The 27,328-nt window shown below is 44.1% G+C and overlaps 1 protein-coding gene and 1 pseudogene across 1 annotated transcript; both read right to left on the bottom strand.

Moving 5' to 3' along the window:
* Positions 1-10,833, bottom strand: part of LOC123431113 — an 18,079-nt pseudogene extending 7,246 nt beyond the window's left edge.
* Positions 10,834-15,727: 4,894 nt separating this feature from the next.
* On the bottom strand, positions 15,728-17,395 carry LOC123431112 (phenolic glucoside malonyltransferase 2-like). Its single transcript, XM_045114947.1, has 2 exons — positions 16,638-17,395; positions 15,728-16,444 (listed from the first exon to the last, which is right to left on the bottom strand). The coding sequence occupies exons 1-2, from the start codon at positions 17,292-17,294 to the stop codon at positions 15,770-15,772; spliced, it is 1,332 nt and encodes a 443-aa protein (XP_044970882.1). The 5' UTR covers positions 17,295-17,395; the 3' UTR covers positions 15,728-15,769.
* Between the last annotated feature and the right edge of the window lie 9,933 nt (positions 17,396-27,328).

Raw genomic sequence — 27,328 nt, 5'->3', positions numbered from 1 at the left:
AGTGTTTGTCGAACTTCATATGTATACCTCGTCGGACTTTATTATTTCTTCACCGGCTTCTCCACCGGCTTCTCCATCAGTGGAGCTATCACCTTCTCCGTCATTGGACCTATCTCCTGCCCCATCGGCTTCATCTTCGTGTCGGTCGACCTCCATTCCATATCCGGAGGGGTTTAGATATGACGACGGAGATTCAGCTGGTTCAACGTCGGGGCCGTCTTTGATTATATCTTCGAGAAGTTCTTCCTCTTCGAGGTTCCTGATATGTGGATCCATAGTTCTGCAAAAAACGGACATTTGATTAACTAATAAACTAACAAACTATATAAAAGGGGTTGGAAACATCGAAGTGTCGTTTTATATAGGAGGACCTTTAGTCTCGGGTCTTGGCTAGAACCTAAACTCTAAAATATGTCTAACGGATTCTCTTAACCTTTAAGGATTTAACAAAATGGCAACATTCTAGATGTGTAGAAAATGATCCTATTTTTCCTGATCTCATCTACCCTTCTATATATCACATTATTCTATCAGGAACTCCGTTCCAAAACAACTTTAGTTCCGGGTCGTGGCTCCACCCGGGACTCCTAGATTTCTGCATAGTATTCAAAGTATGAGTACTTTTCCAATTTGAGCATTCAATAAGAAAAACCAAATCGTAAAATAAAATAGTATTCAAATTAGCATGCATTCAATTATAAGCAAATACATCATCTCTTTTGTCCGTAAATCGTTGAATATTATCACTAATACTCCTCGAATACTATCATACATATAGCATCACTGATACATCTAGAACCGTAGCGCCCGACGGGTATCGTCGCGGGCGGTGGACACCCAAAGAGAAGGAACCATCACAGGATCATAGCTCGAGTGAGATCCCCGAAGAACCTGCCAAGTATGCTCGAACCTGCCCTCCAACGCAACCATGTAGCAACGGACGTGCTCATCCTCCTCGCTGACACGGTGACGTACCACCTCCGCGGCGTCCGGAAGCCTCGGCAGCGTCACTGGCCCAGGCGACCGCCACCAAACAAGGATCGGGTCAACGACGGGCTGGCTCCTCACCAACCTACGCCCCCCGGAAGGTAGCACCTCCCAATACCAGTCGGGCGGAGCCCAGTCCCGGACAGGGCCCCTCTGATCAAGCAGGTGTCCTCCGCCGAGTCGACGACGAGGATGCGGGATAGGCATCGTAAAATGAACTAAAAAAATAAACTAGTTCTATTAATTTTCTTGCTAAAAATAAACTATTAACACTTAAGCATATACAATGGCAAAATTAAACTATTAACACTTAAGCATATACAATAGCAAAATTAAGCAATAATCTAAGAAACACTATTAACACTTAAGCATATACACTATACAATAGCAAAATTAAATGACAAAAAAAATATTTCTTCTTCTTGTAACCCTAAACTAATTTTTCCTCTTCTTCTATTTCTCCTTTTCTTCTACTTCTTCTTCTACTTCTACTTCTCCTCTTCTTCTACTACTTCTCCTCTTCTCTTCTTCTACTTCTCCTCTCCTCCTCTTCTAATTTTTTCTCTTCTTCTACTTCTCCTCTTCTTCTATTTTTCCTCTTCTTCTCCTCTCCTCCTCTTCTTATTCTCCTTTTTCTTCTTTTCTTCTCCTCCTCTTCTTATTTTCCTTTTTCCTAATCTTATTTTCTTATTTTTGTTCATATTTCTTCTTCTTGTAACCCTAACCTAATTCTAAATATTACTAACCTTAATAATCTAGCACAAACCTAATAACAATAGGAATTAAATGACAAAAAAAATATTTTTCTTTTTCTTCTTTTCTTTCCTTTTTCTTCTTTTCTTCTCCTTTTTCTTCCTTTCTTCTCCTTTTTTCCTTTCTTCTCCTTTTTCTTCCTTTCTTCCCTTTTTCTTCCTTTCTTCTCCTTTTTCTTCCTTTCTTCTCCTTTTTCTTCTTTTCTTCTCATTTTTCTTCTTTTCTTCTCCTTCCCTTTTTCTTCTTTTCTTCTCCCTTTTCCTTCTCCTTTTTCTTCCTTTCTTCTCCTTTTTCTTCCTTTCTTCCCTTTTTCTTCTTTTCTTCTCCTTTTTCTTCTTTTCTTCTCCTTTTTCTTCTTTTCTTCTCCTTTTTCTTCTTTTCTTCTACTAGACGGAGTGTTGGGGAGGAGGGGGCGGGGGGCTTACCGGCCGGAAGTGTCGACGACGCGCGGCGAGGAGGACGGCGACGACGAGGAGGACGACGGCGACGGCGAGGAGGACGGCAGGCGGCGGCGAGGAGAACGGCGGGCAGCCTGACGGCGTCGTCAAGGTCGTCGGTGTGCCGCGCCGCGCAAGAGAACGAGAGGAAGAAAAGAGGAGAAACGAACGATTTGGGTTGGAATTTTTCTAACTACCGCTTATATAGGTGGATCTTTAGTCCCGGTTCGTGGCTCGAACCGGGACTAAAGACCCCCTTTAGTCCCGGGTGGAGCCACGACCCGGGACTAAAGGCCTCTTTTCGGGCAGACCAGAAGGCGGGAAGCAGGGGCCTTTAGTCCCGGTGCGGAGCTCCAACCGGGACTAAAGGGGGTCTTTAGTCCCGGTTGGAGCCACGCACAGGGACTAAAGCCCCTCCTCGGCAGGCGGCAGGCGAGGGGCTTTAGTCCCGGGTCGTGGCTCCACCCGGGACTAAAGCCCCTCCTCGACTGCACGATAAGTTTAGTCCCACCTCGCCCAGCGAGGGGGACTAACACTTGTTTATAAGCCCCATCGCAACTACTCCATCGAGCTCCTCTCTAAAGCAGGCTTACGGGCCTAAACTAACTGTAAATTAAAAAATTGAAACTATATTTGAAATTGTGGAGAAACTTAAACCTAAATTCAAAGTGAGAAGTGTTTGAAATTGAATAAATAATTCAGAACTATTTTCTATTTTCAAAAGTAATTATTTTGACTATCCAAACTATTAACTATTTTGTTATTTTCAATTAAAAACTATGTTTATTAAAATTCTTTTTGCATATTTGAGAATTTGACAAAACTGTGATAATGAAAAGTGTTTGAAATTGAATAAATAATGCAAAACTATTTTCTATTTTCAAAAGTAATTATTTTGACTATCCAAACTATTAACTTATTTTTTTGAGCTAGTTGACCCTGAAATTGAAAAGCACTACAAATGAACTCTGAAAATGTTGAAAGTTGGCATGATATCATCATTTCACCCACATAGTATGTGTTGAAAAGTTGAGAGGGCTACGACAAAAACTGGATGCACTTCATGTAAAAAACGGACAATCTCTCTCGAAGTACTAGCATTTCGAACGAGAACTCATCTCTTACAAAGGGATTTCATTTTTTTGAACTTATTTAAACTCTATACTTTTTGTGTGTTCAAAATGCACCATTCAAAGGCATATCACAAAATTTCAACAATTTCTGACTTCATTTGGTATTCTTCGTGTATTTACTTTTTTTTTTGAGCTAGTTGACCCTGAAATTGAAAAGCACTACAAATGAACTCTGAAAATGTTGAAAGTTGGCATGCTATCATCATTTCACCCACATAGCATGTGTTAAAAAGTTGAGAGGGCTACGACAAAAACTGGATGCACTTCGTGTACAAAACGGACAATATCTCTCGAAGTATCACGGTTTCGAACGAGAACTCATCTCTTAGAAAGAGATTTCATTTTTTTTGAACTCATTTGAACTCCATACTTTTTGTGTGTTCAAAATGCACCATTCAAAGGCACATCACAAAATTTCAACAATTTCTGACTTCATTTGGTATTCTTCGTGCATTTACTTTTTTTTTGAGCTAGTTGACCCTGAAATTGAAAAGCACTACAAATGAACTCTGAAAATGTTGAAAGTTGGCATGCTATCATCATTTCACCCACATAGCATGTGTTAAAAAGTTGAGAGGGCTACGACAAAAACTGGATGCACTTCGTGTACAAAACGAACAATCTCTCTCCAAGTACCAGGGTTTCGAACGAGAACTCATCTCTTACAAAGGGATTTCATTTTTTTTGAACTTATTTGAACTCCATACTTTTTGTGTGTTCAAAATGCACCATTCAAAGGCACATCACAAAATTTCAACAATTTTCGACTTCATTTGGTATTCTTCGTGCATTTACTTTTTTTTTTTGAGCTAGTTGACCCTGAAATTGAAAAGCACTACAAATGAACTCTGAAAATGTTGAAAGTTAGCATGCTATCATCATTTCACCCACATAGCATGTGTTAAAAACTTGAGAGGGCTACGACAAAAACTGGATGCACTTCGTATGCAAAACGGACAATCTCTCTCGAAGTACCAGGGTTTCGAACGAGAACTCATCTCTTACAAAGGGATTTCATTTTTTTGAACTTATTTAATCTCCATACTTTTTGTGTGTTCAAAATGCACCATTCAAAGGCACATCACAAAATTTCAACAATTTCCGACTTCATTTGGTATTCTTCATGCATTTACTTATTTTTTTTGAGCTAGTTGACCCTGAAATTGAAAAGCACGATAAATGAACTCTGAAAATGTTGAAAGTTAGCATGCTATCATCATTTCACCCACATAGCATGTGTTAAAAACTTGAGAGGGCTACGACAAAAACTGGATGCACTTCGTGTACAAAACGGACAATCTCTCTCGAAGTATCAGGGTTTCGAACGAGAACTCATCTCTTACAAAGGGATTTCATTTTTTGAACTTATTTAAACTCCATACTTTTTTGTGTTCAAAATGCACCATTCAAAGGCACATCACAAAATTTCAACAATTTCTGACTTCATTTGGTATTCTTCGTGCATTTACTTATTATTTTTTTGAGCTAGTTGACCGTGAAATTGAAAAGCACTACAAATGAACTCTGAAAATGTTGAAAGTTGGCATGCTATCATCATTTCACCCACATAGCATGTGTTAAAAAGTTGAGAGGGCTACGACAAAAACTGGATGCACTTCGTGTAAAAAACGGACAATCTCTCTCGAAGTATCACGGTTTCGAACGAGAACTCATCTCTTACAAAGGGATTTCATTTTTTTGAACTTATTTGAACTCCATACTTTTTGTGTGTTCAAAATGCACCATTCAAAGGCACATCACAAAATTTCAACAATTTCTGACTTCATTTGGTATTCTTCGTGCATTTACTTATTTTGTTTGAGCTAGTTGACCCTGAAATTGAAAAGCACTACAAATGAACTCTGAAAATGTTGAAAGTTGGCATGCTATCATCATTTCACCCACATAGCATGCGTTAAAAAATTGAGAGGGCTACGACAAAAACTGGATGCACTTCGTGTACAAAACGGACAATCTCTCTCGAAGTATCACGGTTTCGAACGAGAACTCATCTCTTACAAAGGGATTTCATTTTTTTGAACTTATTTAAACTCCATACTTTTTGTGTGTTCAAAATGCACCATTCAAAGGCACATCACAAAATTTCAACAATTTCTGACTTCATTTGGTATTCTTCGTGCATTTATTTAATTTTTTTTGAGCTAGTTGACCCTGAAATTGAAAAGCACTACAAATGAACTCTGAAAATGTTGAAAGTTGGCATGCTATCATCATTTCACCCACATAGCATGTGTTAAAAAGTTGAGAGGGCTACGACAAAAACTGGATGCACTTCGTGTACAAAACGGACAATCTCTCTCGAAGTATGAGGGTTTCGAACGAGAACTCATCTCTTACAAAGGGATTTCATTTTTTTGAACTTATTTGAACTCCATACTTTTTGTGTGTTCGAAATGCACCATTCAAAGGCACATCACAAAATTTCAACAATTTCCGACTTCATTTGGTATTCTTCGTGCATATACTTATTTTTTTTTTTGCTAGTTGACTCTGAAATTGAAAAGCACTACAAATGAACTCTGAAAATGTTGAAAGTTGGCATGCTATGATCATTTCACCCACATAGCATGTGTTAAAAAGTTTAGAGGGCTACGACAAAAACTGGATGCACTTTGTGTACAAAACGGACAATCTCTCTCGAAGTATCAGCGTTTCGAACGAGAACTCATCTCTTACAAAGGTTTATTAAAATTCTTTTTGCGCATTTGAGAATTTGACAAAACTATGAAAATGAAAAGTGTTTGAAATTTAGTACATTTCATACATGCATTACATAAAAGATTTAATACATTATTATATTATTGCACTAATATTCCTATATATTATTTCTGTTTTCTTCTCGGTCGTAGCCATGGAGAATCTTCATGATTCAGTAGGATGCTTGGTCAGTTTTCACTTTGAAGGGCGGAATTTCATGAAACTTATTATAATCTTCTGACTTGTCTGTCTTGTCATCTACTCCCACGATGTTTCTTTTCCCTGAAAGAACTATGTGGCGTTTTGGCTCATCGGACGATATCTTCTTTTGCTGATTTCTTTTTCTCGTTTTTGTAGACATGTCCTTCACATAGAAAACCTGAGCGACATCATTGGCTAGGACAAATGGTTCGTCCATGTACGCAAGATTGTTGAGATCCACTATTGTCATGTCGTACTTTTGGTCTACAACTACCCTGCCTCCTGTCAGCTTCACCCTTTTGCACCGAAACAAAGGGATCTTAAAAGTAGGTCCATAGTCAAGTTCCCATATCTCCTCTATGTACCCGCAATATGTTTCCAAACAGTGCCCATTCTCGTCTGTTGCATCAAAGCGGACACCACTATTTTGGTTGGTGCTCTTTTTATCTTGGGCAATCGTGTAAAATGTATTCCCATTTATCTCATACCCTTGGAAAGTACATATAGTCGAAGATGGTGGCCTGGCCAAACAGTACAGCTGATCTCCAACGGTGTCGTCATTCATGAGATGTGTCTGCAACCAACTGCCGAAAGTCTTCTCCTGTTCCCCTTTAATTCAAGAGTCAACCTTCCCCGGGTTTTCGGAGCATAGAATATTCTTGTGTCTCACGATATACGGAGCCACCACGGTGGAATTGTGTAGAACTGTGTAGTGTGCTTGAGAGAAAGAATGCCCGTCCATACATACTTTTGCTTTCCTTCCTAGTGTGCCTTTTCCTGCCAGCCTACCCTCATACCGAGATTCAGGAACACCAATCGGCTTAAGGTGAGGAAGAAAGTCCACACAAAACTCAATGACCTCCTCTGTTCCATAGCCCTTGGAGATGCTTCCTTCTGGCCTAGCACGGTTACGAACATATTTCTTTAAGACTCCCATGAACCTCTCGAAGGGGAACATATTGTGTAGAAATACAGGTCCGAGAATTCTAATCTCTTCGACTAGGTGAACTAGGAGGTGTGTCATTATATTGAAGAAGGATGGCGGGAACAACAACTCAAAGCTGACCAGACATTGGACCACATCAATCTGTAACCCTGATAGACTTTCTCGATCGATTACCTTCTGAGAAATTGCATTGAGGAATGCACATACCTTCACAATTGTCAGGCGAACATTTTCCGGTAGAATTCCCCTCAATGCAACCGGAAGCAATTGCCTCATAAGCACGTGGCAGTCATGAGACTTTAGGTTTTGGAAATTTTTGTCTTTCATATTTACGATTCCCTTTATATTCGACGAGAAGCCAGTCGGGACCTTGATACTGAAAAGGACTTCAAAGAAGATTTCCTTCTCTTCCTTAGTAAGAGCATAGCTGGCATGCCCTTGAAACTGCCCTGAATGCATGACATCTCTTCCTTTATGACGTTCCTGGTCCTCCCGTGCTTCCGGTGTATCTTTTGACTTCCCATACAAGCCCAGGAAGCCTAGAATATTCACGCAGAGATTCTTCGTCATGTGCATCACGTCGATTGCCGAGCGGACCTCATGGACTTCCCAGTAGGGTAGCTCCCAAAATATAGATTTCTTCTTCCACATGGGTACGCGCTTATCAAGGCCGTTAGGAACAGGTTGGCTACCAGGATCCTTTCCAAAGATTACTTTTAAATCTTTGACCATATCAAATACTTCAGCACCAGTACGGATGACAGGCTTCCCCCGGGGTTCTGCCTTGCCATTGAAATGCTTGCCTTTTTTCTTTAAGGGATGCTTGGGCGGAAGAAAACGACGATTGTACGGGTACACATTCTTCCTACATTTGTCCAGATATATACTTTCTGTCTGATCCAAACAGTGCGTGCATGCATTGTATCCCTTGTTTGACTGTCCTGAAATGTTACTAAGAGCAGGCCAAGCATTGATGGTTACGAAAAGCAACGCTCGAAGGTCAAATTCCTCTTGTTTGTGCTCGTCCCACACATGTACACCTGGTTCCGCCCACAGCTGTAAAAGTTCATCAACTAATGGCCTTAGGTACACATCAATATCGTTGCCGGGTTGCTTTGGACCTTGGATAAGCACTGGCATCATAATGAACTTCCGCTTCATGCACAACCAAGGAGGAAGGTTGTAGATACATAGAGTAACGGGCCAGGTGCTGTGACTGTAACTCTGCTCCCCAAAAGGATTCATGCCATCTGTACTCAAACCATTAGTTCCTTGCGTCAGCTGCAAATCTCGGGAACTCTCTCTCGATTTTTCTCCACTGCCGACCATCAGCGGTGTGCCTCAACTTATCGTCTTTCATACGATCTTCCATGTGCCATCGCAACAACTTCGCATGATCTTTATTTCTGAACATACGTTTCAACCGTGGTATTATAGGAGCATACCACATCACCTTGGCAGGAACCCTCTTCGTGGGTGACTCGCCCTCAATATCACCAGGGTCATCTTTTCGGATCTTATACCGCAATGCAGTGCATACCGGACATTTATCCATATTCTCGTACTTCTCACCGCGGTAGAGGATGCAGTCATTAGGGCATGCATGTATATTCCGCACGTCTAATCCTAGAGGGCAGACAAGCTTCTTTGCTTCGTACGTGCTGGCGGGCAATTCGTTCTTTCTTGGCAGCATCTTCTTCATTAGTACCAGCAACTTTTCGAATGACGAGTCAGTCACACCGGTCTCTGCCTTCCACTTCAGCAATTCCAGTGTGCTACCCAGCTTCTTCTGGCCATCTTCACAAGTTGGGTACAACAATTTGTTGTGGTCCTGTAACATCTGCTTGAACTGCAACCTCTCCTTTTCTGTGTCGCAACCTCGCCGTGCATCAGAAATGACCCGGCCAAGATCAACAGCGGGCTCATCTGGTTCCCGTTCTTCATCCTGATCTTCTTCTTCATTGTCTTTCATTGCGGTATCAGCATACTCAGGGAACATAGATCGGTACTTGTCATCATCGTTCTCTTCTTCTTCATCGTCGTCTTCCATCATAACCCCTTTTTTTTCCGTGCTTGGTCCAAACATTATAGCCCGACATAAAACCGGACTAAAGCAGGTGGCTCTGAATGACTCTTGAGGAAGTGTAATCCTTCTCATTCCGACATTCAACACATGGACAAAACATATAGCCACCACCATGCTTGTTCGCATCGGCTGCATCTCGAAAAGAATGCACGCCTTCTCTGTAAGCGGCTGTGCGTCGATCTCCGTACATCCATGGATGGCTCATCTGTGTTATACGACAGTATATCAAATACAATCACGATCCTAAAAATTAGTACCGCACGGTCTAAACGAGGAAATATAGTTGCTAACCTTTTAGAATAAGTAGAAATAAAGAGGAAGAGGTTTAAGCGTGGCTCAGGCATCTCATATCGTAGTTGTGTTCGGTGAACTGAAGCGGCATCGCTATAACACACATTTCAACAAACACCTCTAGTGCATCAGAAAAAAGTGGAGAGCTAGCACACACCCACAATCCTCCATCCAAGAAAAATGCACGGAAGAGGGGAGAGGGGGGCTGTGCTATATATAGGCAGAAGACTTTAGTCCCGGTTTGAGACACAAACCGGGACTAAAGGTGGCGCACATGCGGACTGCCCACCGCGTAGCCCTTTAGTCCCGGTTTGGGACACGAACCGGGACTAAAGGCTCCTTACGGGCCGGGACTAAAACCTCGAGAGAGGCATTGAGAATTGGGGCGACGTGGCCGGGCCTTTAGTCCCGGTCCAGAGGCAGGCCGGGACTAAAGGGTTTCGGCCAAAGGCCCGTTTTCCACTAGTGTTTAGGATCCGATTTAGAGATGCCCTAGCTAAATGGTGGTGGCTATCTGATCCAAAATACATATTCCTATCAGCATTCTCAAATTCAGCACCGAAGGCAAAGAAAATCCCAGCGCAATTTCGTTTTGGCAAAGCCGGTTATGAAACGGAATAACCACGTACGTACCGAAGGCAAATTTGGAGCCACTTTCCGTAACACACTCCTGGCCAGCTCTTGGCCGCCGGGCATCTTGACGCACGAGCGCTCGAAGCATGGGGTGGCTGCCGGCGTCTCGCCCCGGCACGCCGTCGCCCACGCATTCACGAACGCCCAGAGCGCCCGCCCGTCGGCGGCGCCGTGGTGCACCGTCAGCCCAAGCGCCACGCCGCCCTCGAAACGGGTGGCCAGCACGGCCAGCACGGCGGTGGGCAGCTAGCCCATGTCCATCTCCGGCACGAGCACCTCCAGCACAGGCAGGTCGTGCTCCTCGTCGCCGGCGAGGCGGTGGATGTCGGCGCCGCACTCCGCGACGACGAACCTGACGCCGTCGGAGGCGGAGCAGCTGATGCCGACGTCCCCCGTGTCCTCGAGGTGGACCAGCTTGTCGGCGAGCGGCGCGAAGCTGCCCAGAGTGGCCGCCAGGGAGGAGCGGAGGGACTGCAGAATGGCGTCGAAGGGCGGAATGCCCTCGCCCTCGTAGAGCAGCACGTGCTGCAGCACCGGGAAGACGACCCAGAGCGCCTCCATCGCGGTGAACTTGATCGGCTCTGGCGCCGGCGCGGCGGTCTCCGGCACGCCCACATAGCTCGCATCGATAATCCTCACCGGCGACATGGGGATGGCAGAGCAAGAGGGTGCCAGATCGAGAGCCGAGCGCGCGTGTGCGTGTGCGGACGAACGGCGGCACGGGTGCACTGCGCCTTGTGTTTGTCAGTACTGGGCGCTCTCTCCTGCTACTTGCAGTCGATCGACATGAACAGTGAAGATAATAAGGCCATGTTTGAAACCATCAGATTATATAATCTGGTTTTTATAATCTATTGTATTTTTCAAACAGGACAGTTTATATTATACTCCCTCCGTTCTTAAATATAAGTCTTTTAAGATATTTCACTAAGAGTCTACATAGGAAGCAAAATGAGTGAATCTACACTCTAAAGTATGTCTATATACATTCATATTTAGTCCACTAATGAAACCTCTTTAAGACTTATATTTAGGAACGGAGGGAGTAGATTTTATAAACTAGATAACCAGATTGTTATAATCTCATAATCTGCTCTACCACAGTTAAAATAAGATTATGGATTACAAATGACGTGTTACCTTTGTAAACTTCAAGAGAATTACGCAGTGCCACCGTTACTTTCTTATTTTTCCTTGTAAACAGAGGGCAAACATGTCATTATACAATTTAAAAGCTGGTTTACATTTTATATAATCTGGCCTCCAAACATACCCACCTGGATTATTTTATAAACCAGATTATATAATCTATGTTCATAATCCAGATTATCATAATCTATTATGGTTCCAAACAGGGCCAATATTATGTGCTTGCGTTGGGCGTGCCAGTGATACCAAAACTGGTGAACAGGAACGATTTTAGGATCCTATATTAAACTTAGGGGGTGTTTGTTTCAGGGATTTTTTGATGTAGGAACTAAAAAAAGTCCCAAAAAGTCCCATGAAACAAACGGGATGGATTTTTATGGATTAAAAGGGGGTATTTGGGACTATTTAGAGAAGTCCTTATGGGAGGGTCCTTTTGGAACTTTTTTGGCTTTTTTTCCAACAATACCCCTACTTTTAACATGTCATTAAATAACTAATATTATATTATTAAAGGTAACATGATCTTTTTGCATACCATTTAATGACCTTTAGTCTCTATTTAGTCTCAGAAAACAAACAAACTAAAAACTTTTAAGATATAATTAAAATATATCCTGGACTTCTAAAACAAACAGGCCTTAGCTGGCGGTACACGCATGTGGAGGGAGTATCGAACCCAACCACGCAACCTGAGACACCCCTCAATCACAACTTTACCTTTTGTAACTTTGTTTGACGAGCAACAGTGGGGGCACATCTCATTGCATGCCATTTTAGCATAGTGGCGGCCATGTCGTCATTCTCTTCAACAGTGATATTATCACGTGTGTTGCTATTTACATGCCCGTACAACATTTGAGCCTTTACTAATTGAGCACTTTTACAGTACCCCGTAATAAATAGGGTTCGTTTATTGAGAACGAACGTTTAGCTTCCCAAAACCATGGAAGCTGATTTTTTGATAGAATCAAAATTCGAAAATTTTGATTCCAAAAAATCTGAAAAAAATATACAACTAAACAAGTATGTGATTCATGTGTGTAAAGTTTCAGATCAAAATACTTTGAGACGCGACCTGAACAGAAATGACAATTCTTGGTCTAGAAAGATGAACAATATCATGTGTTAAAAAGCTTCAAATTTATTTTGTTGTTGTTGCATAGCCCTCATTTCAACGTATTAAGTTCTGAAAATTACACACTTGTGTATTGTACCTTCATATATCTATGTATTTTTTTTCATTTTTTAAACTACTAAAATATGAATTTTCACAAAATTTAAAGTTTAAATTTAAAAGCCTTCATGAAGCTCGGTCTCCAAAAGCAATTTCCGCCGTTTATTCGCGAAATCAAAGGGCAAAGATCGCTGTATACTGCTCAATTGGGCCAACAACATTGCCAACAGTATCGGTTGCACAGGCGGCTCCGGGTGCAGCAATATACACGATCTGAGGGCATTTTAAGGAGCAGTCACGTCGTCCTAACTCTTGAGTCCCAGCCAACCCGACCCATTCTATACCCATATTCTGCAGGGCCGTCGGCTATGATTCCGGCGGCCGCATGGGCGCCTCACCTTCGATCGCCCCCCTAGGCCAAGCATGCCGGAGACACGGACGTGGCGGCGAGTTCGACGATACGACGACGACGGCGGCGACAGGACCAAAGCAATAGTTTGTTTACTGCTAGTACAAAACAATCACAGGAATCATTGATGGGCTGAAAACTTGGCCCACGAATGATGCAAACTAAGCAGGAAAATGACTATACTACCCTAACTAAATCAACGGTGGATGGTTGTATACTGCTCCCTCACCTCTGTAGCCAGTATTTATTTATTTTTGGAAAAGGAGGTTAAAACCCCCCGGCCTCTGCATCAATCAATGTATACAGCCGTCCACGGCCGTCTCCAGGAATTTGAGGGCCTGGGACGAAAATCAAAAATAGGGCTCTAAATATTCAAAAAGAACCTATAAGTAAAGCAAACTTCTACTTTATTATATAACTTCAAACATGTGTTATTTCATATAATATCTGTATAATTATCTTATACGAACTCTTTTCAGCTCCGGGATCACACCTCCTTGTGAGATACATGATTGATGATTCTTCATGTTTTCTAAAACATACACAAGTAACATGAATCAACTTACTTACACTATGAATAAGACTTTATAGCTAATAAAATAAAATAAGGCTTTACCTTGATGTAAGATTATGAAAAAAAATGTTCAACAAAAAATAACATACAGTAGCAAAATAAAATCCAGCCTCCTATGAACAATTTAAGCTGAGAACGACGGCAAGGGACGATGCACCATGCCGCCGTATAAACACTGCCATGGGGAAATGACGGCCAGCAGCCGCGTACGCACGTATGACCTGACGTCTGTCGTGCTCACGTAGCCGGCAGCCATCCTCGCCCTGCTACAGAGTCAAGACCTCTCTCTCCTCGATCTATGTTCTAACGATCGATAGTTAACTCGAGCGAAACTGCTGCGTGCGAATCGAGAGTTCTAAGCGGGAGTCACGGTCTCAGGGAAACTAGTAACAGGCAGGCTGTTGGGTTATGTACATGCATGTATATTGGTTGATTGCAAATCGAAAGAATCAGAAGTGCTAAGTGGGCTGGCGGCATGTGCACGGGCATGTATTGCTTGTTCATTGCCATTTCTCTCTCTACATATATATACGTATTATTTGCTAGACCGGGGCCCCAAAAATTTGGAGGCCCTATGCCGTCGGCCAACTTGGCCTCCCTCATCAACGGGGCTGCAGCCGTCTTTATTACTTATTCAACAAAGGTCTGACAAGAACATACATCAAGCCACCCGAAGCCCCCACTAACACCTACAAAACGCGATAATGTGAAGTGCTCTCACTTTCCATATCTAAAACCGGTGTCGTCGCCGGTCCATCCACATAACGTATCGGAACTAACAACCGGTGCAGCAGACCTAAAGCATACACCACATGCACACGTTTTAGAAGCCACCATCATCATCGAACCGCTGACCCATCTTCAGGAGAGAAATCCGCATCATCCTTGTCAGTCCGGCCATCCGTCAACGCCACCACGGCGCCCAACGGCGCCACCTCCCTGCGCTCATTCATCCAGGCGGCGAAGACACTCTAAGATCTCTCGTGCGTAGCACTTGCCGAACAGGCATGACAAAGCGTAGCACCTGTCGGCCAGGCATGACCTGACATCACCATAGAAGCTCCGTGCAGGACGAAGACGCTCCACCTCCTGCCTCTGTCTTCCAGCGCTGCTCCACAAACGATGCTCCCTAGAGAGGAACGACACCGCAATGCCGCCATCGTCCGATTTGGAAAACCAGATCCTAGGGTTTCCCCTGGAGCAACACTAGTGAATCGACCTCCCTGCGCTCATCCATCCAGACGCGAAGACTCTGTAAGATTTGTCGTGCGTAGCACCTGCCGAACAGGCATGACAAAGCGTAGCACCTGTCGGTCAGGAATGACCTGACATCACCACCGAAGCTCCGTGCAGGACGAAGACGCTCCACCTCCTGCCTCTGTCTTCCAGCGCTGCTCCACAAACGATGCTCCCTAGAGAGGAACGACACTGCAATGCCACTATCGCCGATCTGGAAAACCAGATCATAGGGTTTCCCCTGGAGCAGCACGAGTGGATCGACAATAGTTACATGACGAAGCCTTCATCAAGGTAACGATGCAGAACGCCGCCATCGTTCGCCGTCGGCTCGGTTTTCACCGGCAACTATGTCTCCCCGACTCGCAACCGGGACTAGATGACAGATCTGGAGATCCGATCACCTAGCCTCAGGCCGACCACCTCTGACGTAGGAGATGACCACCACCGCCATAATCCTCGTGATGCGATGCAGACCCGGAGTGCCTCCGCGAGCCGTCGCTGAAGCCGACGAGATGCAGCAGATTGAGGACGAGATGCAGCCGCCCGCCTGGACCTGAAGGTCGTAGATCGAGCCCGGGACGTATACCGGCCGCTGCTGCCGTCTTCTCCTACCGACCCCACCGGCTGCAGCAGAGTTCCCCCGACGCACCCCGGTCGCCGCTGCCCGTCATCCTCGCCATAAGGGGTCCAGGTCTGGCCGCCGCCGCCTTAGATCTCGGGACGCGAGAGAAAGTCCGCCGCCGCCGCGCCACAGGGCCTTCGCCCGGCGACGTTGCCGGCGACGGCAGAGGGAGTGAAATGCGCAGGGGTCGAGGGGAGTTGGGCGGGGACAGCCCGGTGCGGCGGCCGCACGGGGTTTGGGGGGGGGGGGGGGGTCCTCCTTCTAAAAGTTTAAAAGTTAAGCAGATCGGACAAACTACCCTCTGTCCCGGGATGCCTTCGAATATACTGTTCCACCTCTGTAGCAGTATAGGGTATCATAAAAAGGCACTACTAATTTGAGTTGACGCATGTTGATATATTTGATAGAAAAAAATCGTCACTTCAGTAGCTCGAAAAAACTAGACTTGAATGCATCCATATGCCCCGGTTGCAGCAGTGCCACCGACACCTGCACGCCACGGCCATCCCTGCTGCGCATCAGCGCCACCTGCCCGTCGTGGTTCATCCTGATCGGCTCCGTTCGCCTCGGCTTGCCCCATCCGAAGTCGGCGACGTCGTATGCTCTAAAGCCCGACGACCCCGATATGTTCATAATACGGTCCATAGAGACATCGGTCATTAGCTCGAAGAAGTTCCACCCAGCAACAGGGTCCTCCTTCACCTTGTTGATCCCGTCCTGGACCGTCGCCGCCGCTGCTGCCAAGGCACGGTCGCCGCGAAGCTCTGGCACGGGGAGTTTTGATAGGCACCCGGTGAGGCACGCACCGATGTACCCCGCGTCGACGGGAGGGTCGAGGCGTTCGCGGGTGTCGGCGAAGAAGAAGAGTTGTGCGTCGTCCTCTGAGGAGAATGGCTTGCATCGGGCGAAGCACGTCCAGACGAGCGCGACGACGACTGTGAAAGTTGACGGCGGGCGAGGTAGGGGCGCGCCATGGGATTCGCTGAGATGGACAATGCGTTGCTTGAGGCGTTGGATGTCTCCGGCATCGAGGGTGAATGTTCGACGGGTGAACCGCTTTCGGTCTTCAAGCAGAGATGACGGTATCGCGACCTGCGTATAAGAACATGTAGATATCAAACGCAATCCTATTCACGAGGGAAGATTATGAAAGCTTATGGGTGCATCTTGTTTTTCCTTTTTCTTACTGATGATCTAAAATATTGATTTCTCTTAGCCCGCACAAATCCTAGCTCGAGGACATAGAACAACAAATCTTGGGTCACGAAACAGAGGAACCACGTACCGAAGGCATATTTGGAGCCAATTTCCGTAACACGCTCCTGGCCAGCTCTTCGCCGCCGGGCAGCTTCACGAGGGAGCGGTCGAAGCACGGCGTCGTGGCCGGCGTCTCGCCCCGGCACGCCGTCGCCCACGCCTCGACGAACGTCCACAGCGCCCGCCCGTCCACGACACCGTGGTGCACCGTCACCCCGACGGCCACGCCGCCCTCGAAGCGCGTGGCCTGCACGGCCAGCACGGGGACAGGCAGGTGGCTCATGTCCACCTCCGGCACGAGCCCCTCGAGCACGGGCAGGTCGTGCTCCTCATCGCCGGCGAGGCGGCGGATGTCCGCGTCGCACTCCGCGACGACGAACCTGACGCCGTCGGAGGCGGAGCAGCAGACGCCGACGTCCCCCGTCTCCTCCAGGTGGACCAGCCTGCCGGCGAGCGGAGCGAAGCTGCGCAAAGTCGCGGCGAGGGAGGAGCGGAGCGATTGGACGATAGCGTCGAAGGGCGGCATGTCGTCGGCGGCCTCGTAGTCGTAGAGAAGCACGTGCTGCAGCACCGGGATGATGACCCACAGCGCCTCCATCGCCGTCAGCTTGATCGGCCCCGGCGGCCGGACGGCGGCCTCCGGCACATGGACGTAGCTCGCGTCGATGATCCTCACCTGCGACATGGGGGAGATGGCTGGCCGGAGCAAGAAGTTGCCAGGTAGAGTTGTCCTCTGGCTAGGCTAGTGTGTGGAGCTGGGCGCCACACGGATGCGCCGCACCTTGCTTATACAGTTATACTTATTTGGCAGTACGCACGCCAGTCGATCTGCAGGGCATACAACACCAAACAACTTGTCGACGGAGATGTAACGGGAATCTCTCGTAGATGGTCCTCCGGCGAATTTGTGCCGCGCCATGGTCCTGCAAGTGACGGTACGCGTAAAGGGCGCTCAATAGTGAGGAGATGGCCAGGATAATTATCTAACAAAACTATGTCGTAAATATAAACCTCAGATAAGATAAGTAACCTTATTTTCCACATGAAAGATGCAACTGCTTTGACTATCATAAGTGAAAGAATTTAAGTTATTCTTCAACACATAGTCATCAAAGCAAGTCATGCCTTAGCTATACTAGTAGAATGATTAGGAAGCTATTATGGAGCTAAAATAGCTGAGAACAATGTTATCTCAGCTAACACACATCATATTATCAAGCACAATAATATGTTATTAACAACTTCAAAAAATATGCTTTTTAATTGAAATTGGTTATGTTTTACTTCTTCATCTCGACACGATCCGAGTCCAAACATCATGAATACAATCCAATGGGTACGTGACACAAGTTTTACATGACTTATTCTCACAACCCTCCTTGCACTAGTAGAAAACAGGACTTTGGTTCGGGCCTGGCCAGCCCATTAGTCCCGGTTCTTCACGAACCGGGACCCATGGGGGCATTAGTCCCGGTTCATGACCCCAGGGGGCCGGCCGGAGCCTCGTGGACATTGGTCCCGGTTCGTTTGGACCCATTTGTCCTGGTTCTAGGCACGAACCGGGACCAATGGGCCGCGCTCCTGGCCCACATCCATTGGTACCGATTCGTGCCTTGAACCGGTTTAGAAAACCCCGGTTTATGCCACGAAAATACTTTTCAAATGATTTTCAATTTCATGGTCTTATAGCTCAAAATAATCAGTAAATGCATGAAAAATAACAAATGAAGTCATAAAGGGTTGTAAATTGATGACGTGGCTTTGAATGGTGCATTTTAAATACAGAAAAACTATAGAGTTCAAATAAGTTCAAAAAATGAAATCCCTTTGTAACAGACGAGTTTCCGTATGAACCCTCGTACTTCGAAAGAGATTGTCCGTTTTGTACACGAAGTGCATCCAGTTTTTGCTGTAACCCTCTCAACTTTCTCGCACATGCTATGTGGGTGAAATGATGATTTATGACATTATATCTAAGAGCGAGGACTAGGTATTATGAGAGACAAGTTAATCTAGTTTATATTATTACTTGACATGATCGATTAATTAGGATGCATGATGAATATGATGACTATATATATATTATGATGTTTCTCTGTTTTATTTTATGTGTACCATATGATAACTTGGTATATGATTAAGTTGATGATGAGTGTAAAAAAGATGCATATATGTGCATGTAACTCGTGTCTACATTTTGTAAATATGTTCGACAAAGCACGACGGATGACCAAGCACGGAGATATATAAGACAAGACACTTTTCTCTATTAGCTAGCTAATAACAACCTAAATTAACACCTAAACCAGCCCCTTTTAAAAAAAACCTCAGCTCCAGCCAGGTGCTGATGAGTGGATGCCTTTTGGTCCAGGTTGGTGTCACCAACCGGGACTAAAGGCCCCCCTGCCTGGCCTGGCCGCAGCGGCCACGTGGAGACCCATCTGTCCCGGTTCGTGTAAGAACCGGGACTAAATGTAAAGGGCAATAGTAACGACCTTTTTGTCCCGGTTCCAAAACCGGGACAGAAGGCCCTTACGAACCGGGACAAAAGGCATTTTTTCTACTAGTGTTGGCTAGCCAGCGCCTCCCTTGATTGCATGTACTCCTTTACGTCCTTAACAATATCGTCAGTGTGTTCACGGAATCCATTGTGCATGTTAGTTCTAAAATGAAGCATTGTGCTATTTTTTACAATATTGGGATAATTCAGAAATGAGATATCCTTCAAGCTCATACAATCCATGACCAGTCTCGTTGCTTCTTCTTTATTTGACCACTTTGAGAGCTTCACATCCTTGAAGAACTTGGCGAACGCCATCCACGATGACACACTACCTGCAAGTGTGCTTCTATGGTCTCCAACCCTAGTGTCGGCCTTCCCTTGGCTTGTACCCCCTTGTTCCTAAATATAAGTCTTTTAATATGCACTATATATGAAGGAAAATGGGTGAATCTATAATCTAAAATATATCTATATTCATCCATATGTAGTCCATATTCAAATCTCTAAAAAGAATTACATTGAGGAACAAAGCGAGTACCTCTCATTCAACTCCGTCACCAGACTTACCTTCTTCTTCACCTACTCGTCCTTGACAAGCTCCTCGAGTGCTACCCCTCTATCAGCATTCCAACCTTTATATGAACCACCACAAATTGTAATTCTGATTCTTTTTTTATAAATTTCAAATTTTGTATGAAGAAATTCCAGCAACAAATGAGAGATGTACACCACACTTATCTAGTACGCATGCACGTGCAATAGCGCAATCCTCCATGTATGTAATAATTCTGAACCATGGCTTTAGTATATTCACCATCAGATAGACAGTAATTTAGCAGCTCTCCTAGTATCTCAAATGCCAGCCGCAGAAGTTCCAAATTAAAGTAATTTAGATAGTTAATATGTCGATCTTTAATAGATAAGATGAATTCCCCAGCTTAAAATCAAAACAATCAATTGGATCCTTCATTAACAATAAGACTGGTAGATACTTTAATGAGAAATATGTGTATATTTGCAATATAGATGCAATGACCACAGACCTACAGAAGGGGAGGGTACATGCTCTTTAAATGACCCTAGGACTTCTAGTGTATACAGTGGGGTATAGATCACAAACCATGTTCTTTTTTTAAAGTACACTACAATAGCGTAAAAATACACCATCGTGGCATGTACTACAAGGTAAAAGTGTGCAAGAGAAATGCAGTTGCGCCATCAGAAACTTGCAAACATTATAAGAAATGAGCCTCTCTATATATAAAACTTGATCACATAACAACTAATCATGATTGTTGATTATTACCATATATTGTTTAAAATTTTGAGACATCAACCATGTGAGAAGATCACCACATGATTTAGTATGCCAATGGGTAATAGCATTAAGTATGCAGCTTAAAAATTGCACAAGATGCATCTTCACAATTGACCATCTGTTCCAGCTAATGATGGAGCTTAGCAAAAAGAAAATGTAAAAATCTTCTATGTTCACTTGAGAGCGGGGAAGCTTCTCAACAAGTTTTTAGTGACATGCCATGCCACAAATTTTTATTGTTTGGTTTTGGAGTCATGTGAGTCATGTGTGCAGGAACTTCTTGGTGCCTTTTAACATATATACATATGATTGCTTTCGTCCCGTGGAAACATGAATTTTCCCCATTTCTTATTAAGCGCACTGTATTTGTAATGAAGAACTATTTTTTATTATACCAAAGCATAAGATTCAAATCAAGAAAAATCCATTATTTTTGTTTCGAAAATTGAGGCACGGTGAAGTAATTCATTGACAATGGTCACTAGTAGGAGAAAGGCTACCAGTAGCGCTGCTTTTACCTTTACTAGTAGCGCTCGGGCCAGCGCTATTGCTAACTCGCTACAGCTAACTGTTAGCAGTAGCGCTTTATTGGACGCGCTACTGGTATCTACGTTAGCAGTAGTGCCGGAGTAAATAAAGCGCTACTCTTAAGCCAGCGCTACTGTTAATATTCCAGCGCTACTACTAATATTCCTACTTTTAATATTTAATTCGCCTCGTATTTATGTCCCCCCTACGTATTTGTGCATGCTCTATACAGTGGTTTCATCATATCATAATAAACATGCATAATTTGCATCACATCATACACATAAAGTATCATGTCATATAACTCATCATCATCTTACGTACTCATCTAACAACTCATCATCATATTAATCATATACCAAGTTATCATAAGATACACATAAAGTAAAACAGAAAAACATCATAATAGTCATCATATGCATGCATCCTAATCGATCATGTCAAGTTAATATAAACCAAAATAACTTGTCTCTCATAAGACCTAGTGCTCGCTCCTAGGTATAATGTCATATAACAGAATAATACCTATGTCTCCATGATGAAGCACAGAGATCCAATGGTCTCCAACTTGTGGCTTGCGATCCTTCTTTATTTCTCTCCATGCTTCAATTTCGAGCCTTTTTATTTTTATTTGTGGTTAGTCGAGTATGGAGCATGGAACTCAGCCCTCGGCGGGCTTTTAATTTTCATATGACCTTCTGGGTGCATCAACAGAGACACTACATCATGTGACAGTTGATGTTGAAGAACATAATAATAACCTAGTTAGCAATGTAATCAACACCATTTATGCAATAGTAGAGCATACTTAATTAGGAAACTCTTACCAAGATATTTCGGCGAATGTCATCCGGCCTCAACCTATGCACTAGTGGCATGTAAAATGTATAATTTTGGCCAATTCCCAAATTATACGAGAAGTTATCCCTAGAAACCATAACACCAACAAGAAAGTAGAGAAGAACATCCTTCTCCTCCCAAGTTAGATGTGATCCATACGTGTAGTGCGTCGTGTCAATTAATTTCCGTAATTCACTCGAAGAAACAAAATAAACTGTAAATTGTAATTTAACAAATTTAGTATATGGATGAACACCAACTATTTCTATATATAAATGCAAATTACTTGACAAATATGGTTGAGGAACTCACATGGAGGTAAAACAGGAAGCATATCGACAATCACCCAAATGTCGATGTTGCCTGGCATATTATCTTCAGGACGAAGATTGAAGGTTATTTCCATACCCTCCTGAAATCCATATGCCTTGCAAAGATCTTCCCAATTTGGGCATCCTATTTCTGTTTGAAAAACTGAATTAAATACTTTGATAACAAATGTGTGACCATGTATAGTCCTCAGGTTAGCGCTCCTCGTCTCGATTCTCTCGTGGTCTTTGAAACCGAGCCTCTCCAACACATATCTTCTTGCATGGCAAGGGAGGAACATATCTCCATTCTCGTCAAGCTTCATGCTGAAGAACCTATCTTCTCGCAGGTGAGGTGTGTCGCACATACCCCGACAGTCGCCGCAATATTCACACTCCCAATATTCATCGTCAGACATTTCCTGTTTTAATGTGGTAATTTAACTTATAATCCATGGAACATGTTTGTAAATGTGTAAACAACAACAGCGACACTATATCGAAAGAATTGAACTTCTATATATAAACAAAAGCATGAATAATAAAAAGGGACCTATATTTGGTCGGAATGTTGATTCATTACCCTTGCCGGCAATTCCCAAGCACTCCATATGTCCTAGTTTCTAGCACTAGTCATGTCGAAATTCACGGAAATTTTCGGCATGACCTTTGCTAAATAGTGAACATATGGAGCGCCTGAAATTTGCCGGAACGGAAATGAATCAACATTCCGGTAAAACATAGGCAACTCGGACATTCCGGCAAAACTTAGCACAACTTAGCAAGCAAAAGTGAGAAACTCACTACTGTTTTATGCATTAACACAAACAAAAGGATGATATTTGTAGTCTTAATTAATTGATTAATTAACTAATTAGTTAATTAGTTGGTTAGTTAGTTCATTCATCATCTTTGTATGACTATTTCTATGTGCCCTTTTTCCTCTCCAAAGTTTAAATAAGTTGTTTGAAACCATTGGTTGTCTAATTCAAACCTAATGTGCCTAGTTACATGAAATTTACAAACATGAATGATTTATTTCACATTCTTTATATAATATTCAAGTGTGAACCATAGGATTTTTTTCCTTCTTTCTAGTTAGCCCATCAAAAGATGTTCAACAAACATATCTTGATTTTCTTATTAACATGTATCTCAAGATGACATCTTGAACCGATGGACCTAAAATCAAAATGGCAGCAGCATTGGGGTGCCTAGAGCGGGAGGTGAGGGGGCGGCGGCGCCTGGAGGGGGGTGGGGGGCTTACCAGACCGGGATGGGGAGGGGGCTTACCGGGGCGGTGTCGACGGCGAGGGAGGCGGCGGCGGCGACGGCGAGGGAGGCGGCGGTGACGACGACGACGACGACGGCGAGGGAGACGGCGACGGCTTGAGATTGAGGAGAGATGGGGGTGGGGGAGTGGGGGGAGTTAGGAATTTTTGAGCACAGTGTGGGGTGTTAACTAAACATAGCAGTAGCGCAGGTTCCGGAGCAGCGCTACTGCTATTGTACTTAGCAGTAGCGCTTTTACCATGCCGGCGCTGCTACTACAGCTACTGTCGGTTACCTCGTTGGGCCTCTTTTAGCAGTAGCGCTGGATGCAACGCGGCGCTACTGCTATGGACTTTAGCAATAGCGCTGGACTAGGAACGACGCTGCTACTATAGCTACTGTGGGTGGCCTTGTTGGTCCCTGTTTATCAGTAGCCCAGAATATAAGGCAACCGCTACTCCTAAGGACATTAGCAATAGCGCGTGGTGTTTTCCAGCGCCACTGCTAAGTAACAGCAACGCTTTCTACTTTCCAGCGCTATTAATAGGCTCCTACCTATAAGGTTTTTCCTAGTAGTGGGTGTGTATCACAAAGAAGGTTCACTATATATTCTCATATGTTACAAGAAAAATATGTTACATTGAACTTTGTTACACTACATCTTCTTGACTTTATGTATGAGCTTGGGCTTTAAACTACACGGCGGGAGGTTGTTTGGTAGACATTCTTATATGTAAGAGTATGAGATAGTACTTGGATGAGCAAGCTGGTAGGCAATCTTGTTGTATGCACGTTATTAGCGGTTACAATGTTTTAATGCTCCCTCCCATCTTCAGTTCTAACCATCATGCTTTCTCTCATCTTCCAGTCTAACTGAGTCTTTCTGGCATCTCAAACTACATGTTTTGTGATAAAAAATAAGATTATAGTCACTACTTTATAAAGATATCATCAAAGTCCTACTTGTCCATCCCATTTAGGAGTTGGAACAGAAAAATATTGTAGTGTATAAAAATATTTACGAGCTAACAATTGACAATACTTGTAAATCCAGTTCACTGTAACTACGAAGAAAGGGATACTCAAGCCTGCATAGAGACAAAAATACAGTAAAATCATTGTGGATGAAGGATACTCACCTAACTTTCACACTAATGTATCAAAGGAAAGTATGAAAACACTTGATGCAAAATTAAAATAAACTACAAAGAAGGGTGTCTCTTACATCCACAACCAAAGTAACATGTTACCACTCGTATAAGGAGATGACGTCGCTCGCTGTTGGCAGACAGTCTGCACATGATAGTAATCAAAATTTGTATGCAATTAAAGCTAATTAATGTCTATAATCATGCTTTGTGCAACAACTAAAAACACTTTTTTGAGTACGCTCCAATCGTCTTGCCCAGTGTCAATCCAGCTTTCAAATTCCTATTCCAAAAGATTAACACCACGCAAAGATCCTAGTTTTGGAATCATCATTTTAGAACAGCAAAATGACACCGACCAATAGCACCACCTCGGACAGAGAGTAGGCCTGCCACCTTCGTTAGCAAGGCCCGCCGCCATCGCAGCAGAGGCCAACGGCAGAAGGAGCGAATGGGAGCGGGGTGACTGGAGGCGGCCGGCTCACTGTTGTGGGGGCGGGTGCTTGTTGTTAGAGCATATTTCTCCATATGTGGTTTTGGTAATTGATGACAATTTCTATGGACTAATGGTTGCCTTAAGTTATATTTATAGGATTTGTCCATAGGCACTTCTTGAAGTCCATCTGTTGGGTTTAAGGAGTTTATATGATGACCAAGGAGGTATTTAAGGTATTATTCAAAGAATGGTCATAGAGACTCAAGGTTTATCAAGATCTCAGACAAAGAGTAAATCAAAATGATCAACACACAAAGCGTACAAGATGTACCGACAGGGATCAAGTGATCCCATGGTATGGTAAGCATTGTCCATTACGTGCTTGTGTACTAGCCCATGGTCTTCGTGAGAGTTCTATGTGGGGTTAGGTGTGTTTCCATGGGCTTGTGTCTAGAGGAAGATCTCATACAACCCATGGAGGATGATGTCAAGTGGTGGAGGATGGTGGCAATGGACTTGTGAAGATATGTTGAAGAGCGGCTCACCCATAGTGTGTATGAGGGAGCAATCAACTAGTCTTCATCAAGCCAACGCAGTCAAGAAATGTGGTCCATCTTGGGGAAGCCAAGATCATCGTCATCTAGCTCAAGAGAACGAGGTGCAAGGTATAGGTTTGCCCTTGATAGGTTTTCTGTTTTAGAATAGATTGCCGTACTGTCAAGGGGGGCTCTCAAGTGAGTAGCTTGATCGTATCGTTCATTGAGAACTCAAACCATTTGCATCCTTGCATCATACTTTTTGGTTCTTGTTTGGTGTTTCTCTTTGTGAGTTTTAGAGCTTATGTTCATCTTCATGACAAGCTCGAGTTCATAAAAAACGGAGTCCATATGCACCTTCTATGATGTTTTCGATGCTGGGAGTTTTTACCGGTCCTATTCGAAGAAGGGTTCTCACCATTTTCTTATGGTACTTTTCTCACTTGCATCTTATTGATATTTCTATCAAGATTGTGTTAGCCCATGTCGTTAGTTTTCCAAAAAACTTGGTTTCGTTGAATTCGGAGTCCGTATGCGAAAGTTAGAGCAGTTTCAGTATCCAGCGGTAGTACCGCTCCTGGTGCCAACGGTAGTACCGCTCCTGGTGCCAACGATAGTACCGCTCTTGTAGCGGTAGTACCGCCCCGGGAGCGGTAGTACCGCCACCGGAGCGGTAGTAATTTTTGACTACCGCTCCCTAGCGGTAGTACCGCTTCGTCGGACTGTTTTTCGCATCCTTTTTGGCCTCAACATGGTTGGTGAACCTACCGAGCGGTAGTACCGCTCCCATGAGCGGTAGTACCGCTCTGTGCGGGCTGTGAAGCATAACGGTTGGATTTTCCCCCACCTATAAAAGGGGGTCTTCTTCCCCATTGAACCTTATCTCTTTAGCTCGTGTTCTTCCCCCATTGTTGACCTTCTTCGAGCTTGCTAACTCTCAATCCCTCCAATGATTCTTGCTAGTTCTTGAGGGAAAAGGGAGAGGAGATCTAGATCCACATTTGCACTAATCACTTTCTCCTCTAAGTGAGGGGAACCCATTGGGTCTAGATCCTGGAGTTCTTCGTGTTCTTCTTCATTCTTCCTCTCATTTTCCTCCCTAGCATTAGTTGCTTTGGTGGGATTTGCGAGAGAAGGATTTGGGCACTCTGTGTGCCCTTGCCATTGCATTTGGTGCATCGATTTGAGTTCTCCACGGTGATACGTGGAAGTGAGAAGTTGAGAAGCTTATTACCTTTGGGTACTTGGTACCCCTAGAAGCTTGGTGGTGCCTCAGAGCTCAATCGTTGTGGTGTAAAGCTCCGGGCAAGCGTCGGGGTCTTCAATTAAGTTGTGGAGATTGCCCCGAGCATTTGTGGTCACCTCGAAGCCATATGCCATTGTGGTGAAGCTTTGTGGTGTTGTTGGGAGCCTCCAATTCAGTTGTGGAGATTGCCCCAACCTTGTTTGTACGGGTTCAGTGACCGCCCTCAAGGTTCCCTTGTGGAATCACGGCATCTTGCATTGTGTGAGGGCCTGAGGAGATTACGGTGGCCTTAGTGGCATCTTGGGGAGCATTGTGCCTCCACACCGCTCCAACGGATATTAGCATCCGCAAGGGTGTGAACTTCGTGATACATCATCGTCTCCGCATGCCTCGGCTATCTCTTACCCGAACCCTTTACTTATGCACTTTACTTTGTGATAGCCATATTGTTTCTTGTCATATATCTTGCTATCACTTAGTTGTTTATCTTTCTTAGCATAAGTTATTGGTGCACATAGTTGAGCCTAGTTGTTTTAGGCTTTGTTCTTGACAAATTAAACGTTAGTTTTATTCCGCATTTGTTC

This window comes from Hordeum vulgare, chromosome 2H (genome assembly GCF_904849725.1).
Source record: "Hordeum vulgare subsp. vulgare chromosome 2H, MorexV3_pseudomolecules_assembly, whole genome shotgun sequence".
NCBI lineage: Eukaryota > Viridiplantae > Streptophyta > Magnoliopsida > Poales > Poaceae > Hordeum > Hordeum vulgare.
This window is presented reverse-complemented; position numbering and strand designations above follow the sequence as displayed.